Below are 15,522 nucleotides of genomic sequence, written 5' to 3'. Positions count from 1 at the left end.
CAGAGATAGGTTCGATTGTCTCTTAAAACCACATCAAAATCAATATCGCGTATCGATCAACATCCAAAAGTGAGCATTGTCTCAATGTTCGCAACCTCCGATGTGTTTATTCGGATACATTTGAATAACAACGCCAACAATAACCGCGGCTTCTCCATATCCGCTATCATTTATTGTGCGGAGGTGGCTAATCCCAATTCAACATTTCTTTGTTTGCTTTATGGCTTTTGGCGAAGGTTGAGCAGAGTGACTAGCGAATCTTTTTATTTAATTATGTTGCAAACATTACGATTTAAAAATTTACCAAAATCTATTAGGATAGGCGATTTAATTGCTTACCCTAAACCAATTGCTTATTCTTAAGTGTCGCAACCAACTTGGAAATCACAGTAGCTCCATTCCAGTGAAGTACATTGCGAAAACTCAGAAGAGATCTTCTACTTCGATGTAATCACACAATCGGGGTGGACTTAAATCTTCCACGGATTTAAGTTTTAGTCTCACCACATCCGAGAAGCTCCTATCAATCCAGTACATCGATAAGCCGGACTCATTTTGTTGCAGGAAGTGTCGTCTTATGGGGAAACTAAAAAAACAGACAGGGTTTAGGCAGAGTTTCTCTGAATAATAAAACAGTGCGAATGCGAAGAGCTTCTGTTGCTCCTTGAAGGCAACCCAAATCCAGGCGGTCACCGGGTACATATAGTTGTCATCGAAGGAGTCTCGCAAGTGTTCCAGTTGATTGGCGTCATCGAAGACCACCACATGCTCCATGCTCACGTTCCACGGTCGCAGCAACTCCATACCGTACCCTTTAATGGCCAGCTTGTACCTGGAATTCTCAGGATCGGCGAAGGAACATACATTCGGATATAATGGTGGACCCCACATAAAGATCTTCAGGTAAGCCGTACATTGTGGTGATGATTACACCGATGAAGCAAACGAGCATGAAAATCAGTTTTAGCTTTCTGTTGAATTGGCGAGGAAAAGGAAAAGGCTGAGTAAAAAATCCCCTCAAACAGATATCCCCTTGACAGGAAACTAAAAGCGCAATCTTCTTCAGAAGTCGTCCCTCTGCATTTGGATGACTAGTAGTAGCATCCAAAATCTGTGCCTCTGAATATCCAACGCAAAGAAAAATTATAATAAACCGAACCATGGTGCAAGAGTTACTATTGCAGTTTCCGAATGAACATTCTATTTTGTACTTTAAATGTCCAGTGAATGTCGATCAGGCATGCTATTTGTATGTTTTCCATATTGTGTTAACATGGCTGAATATTAAAGGTGTACCTAATGGCCCATATAATTTGTAGTTGCATTAGAAATACATACATTTCGTGGAGTCAATAAAAAAGATACGTTGTCTCAATTTTTGTCAATGCCTCTGACATTTTGTTTCCTTAGTATAAGAATACCGACCGTACAAGTATGGGCATAGTAAAAAAATGAAGCGCCAATTAAATGAAGAATCGATTTTGTAAAGATAACTATATAAAGATATTGAAAGCTTGAGGTAATTGTGAGTTAGTGAGCGGAAAACCCCATTAACCTTCCTGGAGAAATACAGTTTTTAGGAGTATTTCTTAACGTATATATCGTATATAAGGAAACGATTTCATTGGTGCAAAAACATTTATTTAGTGAAATAATTGTTATACATTTATTTTGGTATTTAAGAAAATTTTCTTTTTGGGTTATATCTGTGTGCTGAAATGTTTATGATTTATCGTTTAACGTTTAACAGGTCGTTTTTTACGGCATCTGTGCGGAGTGCCTTTAGATTAGAATAGAATAATGTATTACAGCTTACTTAGCAACATTTTGTAAGATAGAAAAGCAATATTAAATAAAAAATCCTGGGATATATACTCAGAGCTTTCATTACTTAGCGGACTTTGCAGTTTCTCCAGTACCTCATGGGTGTTAGCAGCTCCAAGATAAAACAGCATAGACCCATACCCATCCCAACGACATAAATGGTGAAAACCCAGAAGAAATTGTGTGCTTCTATGTAATCATCCACGAGAGGCGGACTTAAATCTTCAACTGACGTGAGATTTTCAGATATCGAGATATCGTTAGAACTCTCGTCGATCCAGTGCTTAGTAAACCCGAACTCCTTCTGGCGCTGCATGTGTTCCTCGAAGATATCGCGATAAGGCAAATGACGTCTTATAGGAATACTTAATATATCAAAATGATTTAGACAGAATTCATCTGTATAGTAGAACAAATCGTCTTCGACGAATTTCTGTTGCTCCCTGAGGGTGAACCACTGCAAAGTTGTCACCGGAAATATATAATCGCTATTAAAGGTTTTTCGCAGCTCAACGAATTCATCGTATTCAAAGATCTCCACGCCATCCAGGCTCAAGTTCTTGAACTTCAGATAATCTTCGTCGTAGATGTTAATAGCCATCTTGTACTTGGACTTTTTCCAATCGTCAAATGACATCAAAAATGCTCCGTTGGGCGTCCCATATAAGAAGGCATGTAGGTATGTCGTATACATTGTGGTGGAGACTAGGCTGGAAAAGCAGATCAGCATGAAAATCAGTTTAAGTTTTCTGTTGCATTGGCGGGGAAAAGGAAACGGCTGAGCAATAAATCCCCTGAAACAGATATCGTTCAGCAGGACACTAGAGAAGCTCAGGCTACGGCAGGACTTTTCCTTTATGTAGATAATTAGCACGGAGCAGATGCAGAATACTATTAAAACCATTATCAGAACAGTTGGTTCTATAATCGCAAAGTAGACCTCATTATATGGCATTGTATCCGGAAAAGGGACCATGAAGCAGTACGAACTTATTAGGTACGGATACGAGATCGTGTCGTAGTTCGACATTTCAATCGTCTTAGCCTCGCACATACCAATGTCCAGATAGTTGTCCTTGGCCCAATCGGTAATGTTCAGAGCAGATGGCTCTAGGTCCATTAACTTCTCCTGCATTTCCAAAGTGGCGTTCACCTTCTCAACGAAGTGGTTTATCAACATACCCACATAGCCCCTATACTTCACTTTTCCGGTTACTTGGTCAAGATAAGGTATGGTTAGGGGTGTCTCATTGTCAGATACTGATCTTATTACGGCTCCATGCATGTTTCGAAATTGGTCTATGTAAATCGGATGATTGACATCACTTAGATTCAGTTTTACATAGTTTTGATCTTGAAATAGGCGACAGGAGTATATCACTCCGAAGTGATAAAAGTTTTCCTTCACCATAGCTACATTATGTTGCTCCTTTTCAAAATAGAATTCGCACACAGACTCGGGTTTTATATCTCCTTTCAGGAGGACAAGGCGCCTGTTAATTTGCAGCTTCTGCAGTGTTCGATTGTTTTCTTCTCTCTCGGCTTGGAAATTACAACTGAGTATCAGTGTTAGGCTGCTGAAATTCCAATCAAAATTGGTGCTACCCGAGGACACCAGCACTGCAGGGACTTCCAATTTTGTAAATAAAGAAGGAATGACACAATCTTCTCCATAAACCAGGAGAGTATTGTAGAAGTTATCAAATTGCAGTTTGATGAGAAGAATATGCAATCTGTCCTCAAAGTCTACGTAACTGGTATTGGTGAAATCCAGAAATTGAGCCGTTAAATTTCCAAGGCAGAGAAGAATGATTATAAGCCAAACCATGGTGCTAAGTTCACTGATGGAATTCTTGTGCATTCATCACATTTTGTAGCCAACAAGCCTGTAAACTGGCTCAAAAGTGTTAGTGGGGCATGCAATTGTCATGTTTCCCGTATTGTGTTGACATGCCGAATAGTTCAGAGCACACCCTAAAGTTCACTTAATTAGTGGGTGGCTGGAAACACCTATATTTCGCGTGTGAGCAAATAGATAGTGGTTAAGTGTCTTAATTTCGATTAACGTTCAAAAAGTTGATCCCAGTCCCCAGTTTGATCAATTTTCGAACAATATATTGAACGAATATAAAATGAACGATCTTTGTTTAATTATTTAAATTGCTGTTAAAATTAAAGCATTGGCTAGTTTTATTTCCTGACTTTTAAGTTACTATTCTTTCCTACTACTATTATATTATACTTCTATAGATTCCCAGTACTGTGAATTTCTGCTGCAAAATCTGCGTGCATTTTTATACCCGTTCCTCGTGGAGTGAAAGGGTATACTAGATTCGTTGAAAAGTATGTAACAGACAGAAGGAAACGTTTCCGACCATATAATGTATATATATTCTTGCATATATGTATGTATATATAGCATGCAGCTTCCAGAGGCATAGACGCAGCGCAAGTTCCTTGCCCACTCATACGCCCACAAACCGCCCGAAACTGTCACGCCCACACTTTTAAGCAATTTTTAGGTTTTTTTTTCATTCTATTAATTTTTCCCCAGTTCCTAGCGATATTTCTCGTTTGCAGTAACGGGTATCTGATAGTCGGGGAACTCGACTATAGCATTCTCTCTTGTTTCAATAAGGCAAGTTGAGGAATAGATAAGGTTGCGTTTTTTCTTCAGTAATACAATTTTATTGGTCCCAGTTTTTTGTTATGGAGAATTTTATTGGCCAAGGTAAAGAACCTTTTTGATTTATTTCCAATTTATCGGCTTATTATAAAAATACAGGCGAACTATTAATTTGTATTTTAATGGTCTTAAATCCGTAATCTGCTGAAAATAGAACGTGTTATTGAAGAAACTCTTTTGTTTTTCTTTGGAACGGGATTAGTTCAAAAGGTGTTTAGAATTTGTAGATTTCGGAATTTCACCCTGCGCTTCCACATGTCTACTCCAATTTCCAACAATAAGCAGAGAACGCAGAGTACCATAGCAGCCAAGTAGATTTTTAGTATCCACGAAATGTCATCCATTAATAGGCTTGGAGTGTACGCTATTGGCCTACTCAGATCCTCGAGAGGCGTTAGACCAAGTCTCACCATGTCGAAGAAGCTGTGGCTCATCCAATAGTTCACAAGGCCGAACTCATGCTGCTGCATCATGTGTTCATCGAAGAGATGACGATATGGCAGGTGTCTTCGCAGGGGAACCGACAAGAAGATCAGTCTTGAGAAGCACAAGTCCCTCGCATAGTAGAAGACTGGCTCCTTGAAAAGCGTCTGCTGTTCCGCGTAGGATCTCCAGCGATCTCCGGTTACCACATAGTTGTAGCTCAGGTTGAAGGCGTCGCGCTGCTCATAGCACTCCGGCATATTATCGAAAATTTCTAAATCATCTACGCGAATTCCTCTGAAGTGTGAATTATTGGTCTTGATCAAACCATTAATCTCCAGAGCAGGCATTGCAATTCTTCGGTTATAGCTGCCAATATCTTGGAATGAGCGGATTTCTGGTTCGGATGGCGGGTTCGTGAAGAAGGATTGCAAGTAGGCTTCGTACATCGTGGTAAGCATAATGCTGGCAAAGCATAAAATGGTAAATATCAGCCTCAGCTTTTTGCTAGCATTCAATGGAAACGGAAAGGATTGGCCCAGGAGACCTCGTAGGCTCTTATCATTAAGTACAATGTTGGCCAGGCTCAGGTCCTGCCATGACATTTTCTGGCTGTATACTAGCAGGACAGAGAGCAGGCAGAACAACAGAAAGATTATTCCCAGGACGAGCGGATCTATTATCATGGCATACACCAAATTGTACGGCAACTTTGCTGGAACCTGAACCATAAGACAGTACGATGTCAGAATGTACGGATAACTGGAAATATCTATGAATGTCATTCGAAAGGAGGATTCTAGGGTGATCCCAATGTCCAGCTGTTCGTTTTCCACCATACTTAAAATTTCCTTTACGATCAATTTATTGGCCAAAACCTCTAATTCCAGGGTAGCATTTACTCTCTCAGCGAAAGTATTAACCAAATTGGCCACATAGCCTGTTGTTTTCATATCACCGGTCTTTGCATCCACATAAAGCATCGAACGCGGAGATAAGAGATCTGCCACTGCTCGGATGGGTTTTCCGTGCATATTCCGGAACTGTTCTATAAAAACTGGATTTCTCTCCAGTAAACTTACTTCCTCGATGCTAGGATCTCTAAAGTGGCGACACGCATAGACAGTTCTCGACCTATCGAAGTCTTCCGCTATTGTAGCTACATTGTATTGTTCCTTCTGTGAATATCTTTCGCACACCGAATGCGGGTTAGTAACTTCTCTTAGATAAACTAACCTCCTGTTGCGTTGCAATTTAGCAAGAGTCTGGTAGTTTGTCTCGTTTTCGTCTTCAGGACTACAGCTCAATATCAAGGTTAGGCTGCTGAAGTTCCAATCAAAGTTGGAGCTGCCCGAGGACACGAGCACTGTGGATACATTCAAGCGTCGGGATGGCGAATGAAAAACACAATCCTCTCCATAGAGAAGCAGTGTGTCATAGAACTCCTCCAATTGTAATCTGACGAGCAGACTGAATACTCTATCCTCCAAGTGTGGGCTACTTTTATGAATATAATCGCGAATATACCGTGCACTTGAATTCCCAGCGCAGAGAAGAAGGATAATAAGCCACGCCATGGTTTTTGCTTAACTGTGGCTAGTCCTGTGCTTTCCTGACATTTTGTACTGTAAGTACTGTAAATATTGATTAAAAGTTGAACTGGCATGCACTTGTCATGTTTCTGATATTGTGTTAACATGCTACTGGGGGCAGCTTACAACCGGTTGTATTAAAACCCCAGAAACTGAATGTTTCTCTTCTGCTAATGGTTTTGATAAACGTCCAGTTTAAGCCCCAACCCCCAGCGGCTTTACATATTTTTCACAACATGTATGAAAATGATTTTGGTTAACACCACGTAAGAACTTTATGGGTAAATCAATCATTTCAATTTTCCTTAGATTAAAATCGTGAGCGTCAAGGGTTTAATAAAAGTATGCGAAATAAGATTTAATTTGTAAAGCGCTTCGAAATATATATTTTCAGGCGATTCCAGTGATTTAAAGCTCCCAGAATCTCCAGTGCAAAGCAACAGCAACAGATTCCCAGTGCCAAGGCGTACAAGCCCAGAATCCAGTAGAGATCATCCACATCGATGGCCAGTTCCACTGGAGGCTCCCTCAAGTCCGTATGTGGAGTAAGTTGCAGCCTCAACATGTCTAGGAAACTGTGGTCGATCCAGTGTTGCAGCAGACCAAACTCCTTCTGCCGCAGGATGTGTTCCTCGAAGAGATTGCGATATGGCAGGTGGCGTCTGATGGGAAAGCTAAGTATGTTGTCGCGGCTAAGGCAGATTTCATCGGAGTAGTAGAATACAGGATTAAATAAGAGCTTTTGCCGCTCGTCATAAGTGCCCCAGCGCACACTGGTCACCGGAAAGACATAGTTGTTATTGAAGGACTCCCGCAACCTAACGAATTCATGGTAGTCCTTGAAGATCTCGACCCGCTCGTTGCTTACGTGCGGAAGGATTCGATTGTTATCGAATCTCAGCATATCCATCTCGGCAATCATGGCAATCTTGTACTGGGACCCTTCCAAATCGCTAAATGAGTGCATCATCGGCTGTGGTGGTGGGCTGTACAAGAAGGCTTTTAAATAAGCCCCATACATAGTAGTGGTCATTAGACTAGCAAAGCACAGAAGCAAGCACATCAGCTTCAGTTTCCTGCTGCATTGACGCGGAAAGGGAAAGGGCAGACACAGAAAGCCCCTCAAGCACATATCGTTCATCAGGACACTGGTCAGACTCAAGGACCTCCCCTGGATGTGGATCAGCAACACCGAGAAGGCGCAGAATATAAGAAAGATCAAGGCCAGGACACCGGGGTCTATAATCACACCGTACACCTCGTTGTAGGGAATCTTATCCGGAAGCGGCACCATGAAGCAGTAAGAGCACATCAGATAGGGATACGTGAACGTATCGAAGTTTGTCATTTCCCCAGTGGTGTCCACGCTCATACCGATATCCAGCAGATCGTTTGCAGTCCACTTCGAAATATTCACAAAGAATATTGTTCCCTCCACCTCGGCCAATTCGGACTGCATGGCCAAGGTTGCGTTAACCTTTTCAATGAAGTTGTTCAGCAAATTGGCCACGAAGCCAATCCACTTCTTCTCGCCAGTTATCGGATCCTCGGTTACCATGGATCGTGGTGCCAAGTTATCGGTGATCGTTCTGATCGGAGCTCCATGCATGTTTCGAAATTGGTCTATGAATATTGCCTTACCATCATGGATATCCACTTCTTCATAGTTTTGGTCACGAAATAAACGACAGGAGTAAATTATACCCGACGTCGAGCAGTTCTTTCTCACCATTGCTATGTTATATTGCTCCTTTTTTGAGTAGTAGTCGCATACAGACCCTGGCTGGATATCCTCGTGTAGAAGAATTAGACGCCTGTTTGTTTGTAGCTTTATAAGTGTGCGATGGTTCTGCTCCCTCTCTACTTCAAACCCACAACTTAGTATCAGTGTTAAGCTGCTGTAATTCCAGTCAAAGTTAGTACTTCCCGAAGAAACCAGAACAGACGATACTGGTAATCTGGCGGATAGAGCAGGAAACGAGCAATTGTCTCCATAAACTAAGAGTGTGTCGTAGGCATTTTCCGATTGCAATCTCCGCAGAAGGCTTAACATTGTATCTTCAAGATCTCGGTTACTGTTACCGACTAAAGCCGAAAGCTGTGCCCAAGCACTCCCGGTACAAAGGAGAAGGATAATATACCAAGCCATGGTCTAATTGTAACTGTTGGAATCCTCGAGTGTTTTGTCCATTTTGTATTTCCGCCAGGCTGACATCCGTTCCATCAGTCACGCAATTTGCGTGTTTTTTACATTGTATTAGTATTCTAGGCTGTTCAAAACAAGTGCGGTTTGCGTGTGCTCTGCAAATAAAAACTTTGTAGTGGTAGATGCATATTTTGAAACGGATCTATGTTAATGGTCTGAAAATTGGAGATGCGCAAGTATATTATTATTTTTTTTAATTTTTACATATGAAGTTAAAAATGCAAGAATACATTAATTTAGGTCAGCAAATTACCTTTTAGAAGTATAGTATGGTTTGATTAATTTCTCGTATCTCGCCAGCGCTTCCACTTTTCCCATCCTACTTCCGACAGAAAGCAGAAAACACTTAGCGAAATGGCGACGAGATAGAGTTTCATTATCCAAGAGATGTCCTCCATTAGAAGGCTTGGATTGAACGACTTCGGCTGACTGAGGTCCTCGAGAGTCGTTAGCCCAAGTCTAACCATGTCGAAGAAGCTGTGGCCCTTCCAGTAATTGACTAAGCCGAACTCCTGCTGTCGCATCATGTGCTCATCAAAGAGATGACGATATGGCAGGTGTCTGCGCAGCGGAATGGAAAAGAAGATCATGCGCGAGAAGCAGAGATCATTCGAGTAGTAGAACAGTGTCTCCTTAAAGAGCTTCTGCTGCTCCGCATAGGAGCTCCAACGGTCCTCGGTGACGAAGTAGTTATAGCTGAGGTTGAAGGCATCCCGCAGTGCAAGCGATTCGCGCCAGCTCTCATAGATACATAGGTGCTTCTTAGGAATTTCGAGGAATTGTGTGTTGTTAGTGCTAATCAGCACGTTTGCCTCAATTGCGGTGATAGCTGTCTTATGACGAAGCTTACCAATGTCCTTGAAGGAGCGAATGTGCGGCTCAGATGGTGGGTTCGTGAAAAAGGATTGCAGATAGGCTTCGTACATCGTATTAAGCAGTATGCTGGCAAAGCATAAAATGGTAAATATCAGCCTCAGCTTTTTGCTAGCATTCAACGGAAACGGAAAGGATTGGCCCAGGAGACCTCGTAGGCTCTTATCATTAAGTACAATGTTGGCCAGGCTCAGGTCCTGCCATGACATTTTCTGGCTATATACTAGCAGGACAGAGAGCAGGCAGAACAACAGAAAGATTATTCCCAGGACGAGCGGATCCACAATTATGGCATAGACTAAATTGTACGGCAACTTTGCTGGAACCTGAACCATAAGACAGTACGATGTCAAGAGGTAAGGATAGCTCGCCGTCTCGAGATTCGGTGAATATAATGAGGCCTCTAAAGTAACGCCCATATCAAGCTCATCGTCCTTAGCCATTCGTGATATCTCTGTGATGCTCGTTGAGGTTTCCAGAATGTGTAACTGCAAGGTGGCATTCACTTTCTGTGCAAAGTTAGTGATTAAGTTTGCCACATAGCCAATCATCTTTGTTTCGCCGTCACTTGCATCCTGGTACAGCATGGCTCGAGGTGGCAACAGATCTGGCACAATTCTGATTGCATTTCCCATCATATTTTGAAATTGTTCTGTAAAGATAGGCCTCGCCTCTAATAAATGTACATCTTCTATGTTGGGATCTTGAAAATAGCGACAGGAGTATATGACATTTGACTTGGCGAAGTTTTCTTTCACAAAGGCTATGTTATATATATCCTTTTGTGTGTATATATTACACATATTACTTGGTTGAATATCTCCGTTTAATAAAACTAGTCGCCTGTTTCGCTGCAGCTTAAAAGTAGTACCATTTGGTCCTCCTTTTTCTAAGTCTGGTCCACAACTGAGTATCAGGGTAAGTCTGCTAAAATTCCAATCAAAATTCATGCTATCCGTCACCAGCACTACGGCAACATCTAAACTTCTGATTAGCGAATGAAATTCACAATCCTCTCCATAGACCAGCAGTGTATCGTAAAACTCCTCCTGGCGCAGTTTTATCAGAAGACGAAGTAACTCGTAATCCATGATGTTTTGGTTTTGGACAGAAATATCCGCCATGTGGGCTGCAAAATATCCCAGGAAGCAGAGTGTTATGACCAACCATGTCATTGCTTTTAAACAAACTGTTTTAATACTTTGAGTTGTGCTCCTTTTTGTTTCATTTATCGTTCATATAATGGTTTTCATGTGGAATACACATATTGGGGCCCTATATATTTGAAACTGGTCCCAACAATTTCCAGTGATGTTAGCCTTGTAAAAATGTATCATTAAAATGTTAGTTTTAAGCCATATCGTGTAAAAATGTACAGGCGTGACAAGTGGTATTGCAATTTTTCTTGCATTTTCCTGTTGTAAAATAGCGTCAAAGGCACTTCAAAGGTAAGCTGTAACTCTATATATAAATATATATTACTACCAAAAGGTAGTTGCGATTCGATTCCTTCAGTTTATTTCCAGCTTAATTACCATATTAGAAGCTTTTTGTATATATTTATAAATGGTATATATGCTTTCCAAAGCGCAGACAATGATTTATAGTATTTATTATCTCTGTATTTGATCAAGCTTAACATGACACTTTGAAATATTACTTGTGTATGTAATGTTTTGCTTTCTTGTACAATCTACACTGCCATAGCTGCTTGCATCTCTCTCCGCAGCGCAATATCTCCAGTATGAAGCAACAACTACTTATCAGCATGGCTCCCAGATACAGCTTAAGTATCCATGAGATATCGTCCAGCAGGAGGCTATCCTCAACATTTCTCTTCTTACTAAGGTCCTCCATGGATGCCAGGCCAAGCCTGATCATTTCAATGACGCTTTGACTCTTCCAGAAATTCACCAAGCCAAACTCATGCTGCTGCATCATGTGGTTTTCGAATAGGTGTCGATGGGGCAAGTAGCGTCGCAACGGGGGACTGAACAACATAAACTGATTAAAACAGAGATCGGTGGCCAGGTAAAAGGCGGGTTCAGCGAATAGCTTCTGCTGCTCCTCGTAGCTAGTCCATCGGTCCACAGATACCGGAAATATAAAACTTGTGTTGAAGGAGTCGCGCAGGACTAGGTATTCGGAAATGTCTTCAACGATCATCAGATGGTCTTCGCCAATTTCCCGAAAATGTGAGTTGTTCAGGGAGGTGAGGACATTCACTTCCATCCTGGTGAGTGCTATTCTAAGGGGAGAGTTTCCAATGTCTCGAAAGGATCGAATATACGGCTCGGATGGAGGTTGAGTGAAATACGACTGCAGGTAGGCCTCATACATGGTGGTGATCATAAGGCTGGCAAAGCACAGGACAAAGATGATCAGCTTGAGGTGCTTGCTGGGATTCGGCGGAAATGGAAACGATTGACCCAAAAGGCCGCGCAGACTTTTGTCGTTCAGCAGGACGTTGGCCAGCGTGAGGTTCTTCCAGGATAAATGTTGGGTGTAGATTATCAGAACTGAGAAGAGGCACAACATGACGAAGATGATGCTCAGAACCAGGGGGTCCACTATCTTCGAATACACCAGATTGTAGGGTATCTTGGCAGGAACTGGTACCATCAGACAGTAGCCGGTCAGCAGGTAAGGATACCAGACGGTATCCATATCCTTAAACTGCAAGGAACTGGCCAGTGCCGTGCCAATGTCCACAATATCCTCCTTAGCCCACTTCATTACATCCAAGACGCTGGCCTTCTTGACCCCGAACTCCATTGTATCTATAAACTGCAGCTTGGCATTCAGTCTCTGGACGTAGGTGTTTATCATGTGTGCCAGGTAACCCAACATCTTAGTTTCACCAGACCTTTCATCTCGGTAAACGATGGTTCGAGGCACCAAACTGTCTGGCGCCGTTCTAATAGTAGCACCACGCATATTCTTAAAGTTCTCAATGTAGATAGGTTGGTCCTTGAAGATGTGGCCTTCTACATAGCTGGGTGTCTGAAAGAAGCGACAGGAATAGAAGGCATCCGATTGATCGAAGTCCGAATTGACCATGGCAATGTTATGCTGTTCCTTCAAGGCGTACTTCATGCAAACGGATTCGGGCTCACTATTTCCCTCGAGATAAATCAGACGCCTGGTCCTCTGCAACTTCAGTAGGGTGTACGAATTCTCTTCGTTGTCCGCATCAGATCCACAGCTTAATACTAGGGTTGCTGTACTAAAGTTCCAATCATAATCGGTACTACCTGATGGTACAGTGACTGCGGGTATCTCCAGTTTCCGCAATAAGGAATGGAACACGCATTCCTTTCCGTACACCAACACAGTATTATACTCTTCCTCTAGATTTAGTCTCGAGAGTACTCCAAGTAGTCTACCTTCTAACAATTCCAGATCTGTGGTCTGAGTATTAATAAGTATCTGGGCACTCAACTGTCCAATGCAGCCAAGAACAATGACTAGCCAACCCAGAGTCATCACGAAACTGTTGGCAATCCTCGCAGGACGAGAACTTTTTGTTTGCCTTTTACTCATGTGTCACAACATTTCAGCCTCAGTCCGTTTAAATGGTATTTCAAAATCGTGTTAAAAGTGTATACCAGGTTATCATGCAACTTCGGTGTTCAGGTCGACCCAAGTATGGCAATTAATGGCTTCACTTTAAAGTGTTTGGCTGACATTTATGCGGGACACAAGATTCATTTAACTGAGAATGTCCCTTCCTGCGGGTAAACCCAAAAGTGGAAAAAGTTTTGGCCTTGTGCGTGAGATTGCTACATTTGAATAACTGGAAAGGCCTTTAACAACTTCCGCTGCTGCTCGAAAATGAACTCGAGCACCAAGTGCATTCCCATTTCGATGCATGTCTTAAGAGCTCTGGGAAGACAGACAATTCGATTGCTAAAACGAAATTTTCCGGCAATTTGAGCCAAGCCAAGCTCATTGCATTCGATTTTGTGACTCGCACTGGGTCCCGCATGGAAAGTGTAGAAACGCAAACATTTCGTTTTATGCTCTTAATTGCAGTGCAAGTGGATTTCAATTATTCAAATGAGGCGCTGCACTTCCGAGCCGCCACAAACTGGTCCGAACTCCATGCATTTTTGGCCAACAAACAAGGTACGAGGGATTTTTGGAGGAGAAGCCGATTTGTGGCAAAGGCGACACTGAAACTGAATTTCTTCTGCTTCATCATCATCATTTGGCTGGCTGATGATATCGCGGCTTTATCTCTTCGGCCTGCCTTTTGCCATTTTGCTCTCTGCCGTGAATGACGTTTTAGCGAAAGTTGTTACGTTACCATCGACAACCAGCACCGAAAGCCTATGCAAAACCGGTCGGTCATTGATTTTTGGTTACTGCAAATTGTCTGGCCATGACCAGCTGTGGAGCACAACTCATCTCCGCTGCAAACTGCAACTGCAACTGCAACGACAACGGGAACGCCAACTGAAGCCACTCGCCAATAGCAAGCGAAAATGCTTTGTTGTCACTTGGCTCGATCCACACTGCGTATGCTTGTTTTGCCGTAATGGCTCTTGTGCGTGCAAGTGTGTGGCGAATTTCGATGTTTATGGCCGGTGAGTGTTTACATTGCTAACCAGTTGCAGTGCCAGTCGAACATTGTTCAATATCTTTCAACGAAAATGTTTTGTTAATAAACAGACTTCAAAGGAAACCGAAGATGACTTCGTTTGATCACCTATTGAGTGTTATTTAATGCAGTATATTTCTTAGAAATTTATTGATTCGCCATGGTTCCAAAATAATTATTGCTAATTACACGGCCTTTAATGAGGCAATTGAAAGTTTTTTTGTTGTTGTTTTATCTAATATGCTTTAGGTATGTTTTTGGCATATACATTAATGGGAGTTTTCAAAATTACAAGTTACCCTCTTTTTTACGAATTACTTACTTATTTAAAAATAAATAGAAATCTATTAAAGGAAGAAGCTCATTATCTTCAAAACGTTTTGTAATTAAAATATGTTTTGTATTCTTACTTGTTCTTTAACAAGAATATATAAATACAAGTTTTTCCAATAACATTTGTATGATGTAATCAACAAAATGTTAAACATGCTAAAGTTGATCACAATAAAGAGCTCTAACTACAAGTATTTTAACATATTTTCTGTTTAAATGTCTGCAGATTTGTAAGCTAGCTGTAAATCTTAAGCTAATGTTTTTATTTAACTGTTGGCTTGTGCTAAATATATCACGAAAAATAATATCACCTAGAAAGCGGCCGCACAAATTCGTAGCCCATTTAGTTTGCCCTACTGCCGCAAAATACGTTAATCGCATAAGAACGGCTTATTATGATAATTTTTGTAAACTGGTTGCACTTCCTTTCACTCCCTACTCTTTTGTATGGCTTGTCAAATCGCTGGTAATCCAAGGAGCCATAAAAAAGATCCCAGAGCCACCGAAATCTGCACAAGCCGTTCATTAGGCGCCCGATTGTGTTATTGTTTTGGGCCATTTATATGGGTTGTTGTTGGCCAGGCATTGTATTTTTGGCGTGGCTCTCTTAATGTGCCCACTTTTGGGTTTGCTTGTCCGACATTTTGCCGGCGATTTTAACACACATTGACCAGACAGCTGGCGGCACAATTTCAACTTCGGTTTCATTACTACTCTACTACTCTCTTTCATTTCCTCGTCTGAAGCGTTTGCCATTGAAAGTAAAATCGGCCGGGCTGTTTTTTGTTTTTCGCTGCTGGCATCCAGATTCACTTTCGATGCCTTGATTGAGAATACTTGAATCTGGTATCGGAATCTTCAAGTTGAACCACAAAACCCACCACGAGGTGAGAGGAGGGTCCATCTTTAACCATTCGACGAAGAAGAGATTGCAACTCTCTCTCGACTGCGTTTCTCTCTTTCGCTGGCTTCGTCTTCGTTT

The 15,522-nt window shown here is 41.8% G+C and overlaps 5 protein-coding genes across 6 annotated transcripts; all 5 read right to left on the bottom strand.

The window, feature by feature from the left end:
- Positions 1-423: 423 nt before the first annotated feature.
- LOC26525956 lies at positions 424-3,652 on the bottom strand. Of its 2 annotated transcripts, XM_026980912.1 has the most exons (2): positions 2,498-3,652; positions 424-897 (listed from the first exon to the last, which is right to left on the bottom strand). In XM_026980912.1, the coding sequence occupies exons 1-2, from the start codon at positions 3,650-3,652 to the stop codon at positions 424-426; spliced, it is 1,629 nt and encodes a 542-aa protein (XP_026836713.1). The 2 variants fall into 2 exon arrangements, with proteins under 2 accessions (XP_026836713.1, XP_026836712.1); XM_026980911.1 differs by lacking the exon at positions 424-897 and having other exon boundaries at positions 1,892-3,652.
- Positions 3,653-4,713: 1,061 nt separating this feature from the next.
- LOC6548988 lies at positions 4,714-6,510 on the bottom strand. Its single transcript, XM_001975464.2, has one exon. It carries the CDS (start codon positions 6,508-6,510, stop codon positions 4,714-4,716), a length of 1,797 nt encoding a protein of 598 aa, XP_001975500.2.
- Positions 6,511-6,883: 373 nt separating this feature from the next.
- Positions 6,884-8,134, bottom strand: LOC6548989. The gene has a single exon (XM_001975465.1). The coding sequence runs from the start codon at positions 8,132-8,134 to the stop codon at positions 6,884-6,886; it is 1,251 nt and encodes a 416-aa protein (XP_001975501.1).
- Positions 8,135-8,767: 633 nt separating this feature from the next.
- Positions 8,768-10,779, bottom strand: LOC6548990. The gene is made up of 2 exons (XM_001975466.3): positions 8,985-10,779; positions 8,768-8,826 (listed from the first exon to the last, which is right to left on the bottom strand). Exon 1 carries the CDS (start codon positions 10,777-10,779, stop codon positions 9,010-9,012), a length of 1,770 nt encoding a protein of 589 aa, XP_001975502.2. The 3' UTR covers positions 8,768-8,826; positions 8,985-9,009.
- A 463-nt stretch (positions 10,780-11,242) lies between these two features.
- On the bottom strand, positions 11,243-13,178 carry LOC6548991. The gene has a single exon (XM_001975467.2). It carries the CDS (start codon positions 13,145-13,147, stop codon positions 11,261-11,263), a length of 1,887 nt encoding a protein of 628 aa, XP_001975503.2. The 5' UTR covers positions 13,148-13,178; the 3' UTR covers positions 11,243-11,260.
- Positions 13,179-15,522: the final 2,344 nt, after the last annotated feature.

The sequence above is a fragment of the Drosophila erecta genome, unplaced genomic scaffold, assembly GCF_003286155.1.
Source record: "Drosophila erecta strain 14021-0224.00,06,07 unplaced genomic scaffold, DereRS2 tig00000092-arrow-pilon, whole genome shotgun sequence".
Classification (NCBI taxonomy): Eukaryota; Metazoa; Arthropoda; class Insecta; order Diptera; family Drosophilidae; genus Drosophila; species Drosophila erecta.
This window is presented reverse-complemented; position numbering and strand designations above follow the sequence as displayed.

Coding starts and splice junctions, on each gene's coding strand:
- LOC26525956 (XM_026980911.1), bottom strand. CDS start 3,652: ATGGTTTGGCTTATAATCATTCTTCTCTGCCTTGGAAATTTAACGGCT.
- LOC6548988 (XM_001975464.2), bottom strand. CDS start 6,510: ATGGCGTGGCTTATTATCCTTCTTCTCTGCGCTGGGAATTCAAGTGCA.
- LOC6548989 (XM_001975465.1), bottom strand. CDS start 8,134: ATGCATGGAGCTCCGATCAGAACGATCACCGATAACTTGGCACCACGA.
- LOC6548990 (XM_001975466.3), bottom strand. CDS start 10,779: ATGACATGGTTGGTCATAACACTCTGCTTCCTGGGATATTTTGCAGCC.
- LOC6548991 (XM_001975467.2), bottom strand. CDS start 13,147: ATGAGTAAAAGGCAAACAAAAAGTTCTCGTCCTGCGAGGATTGCCAAC.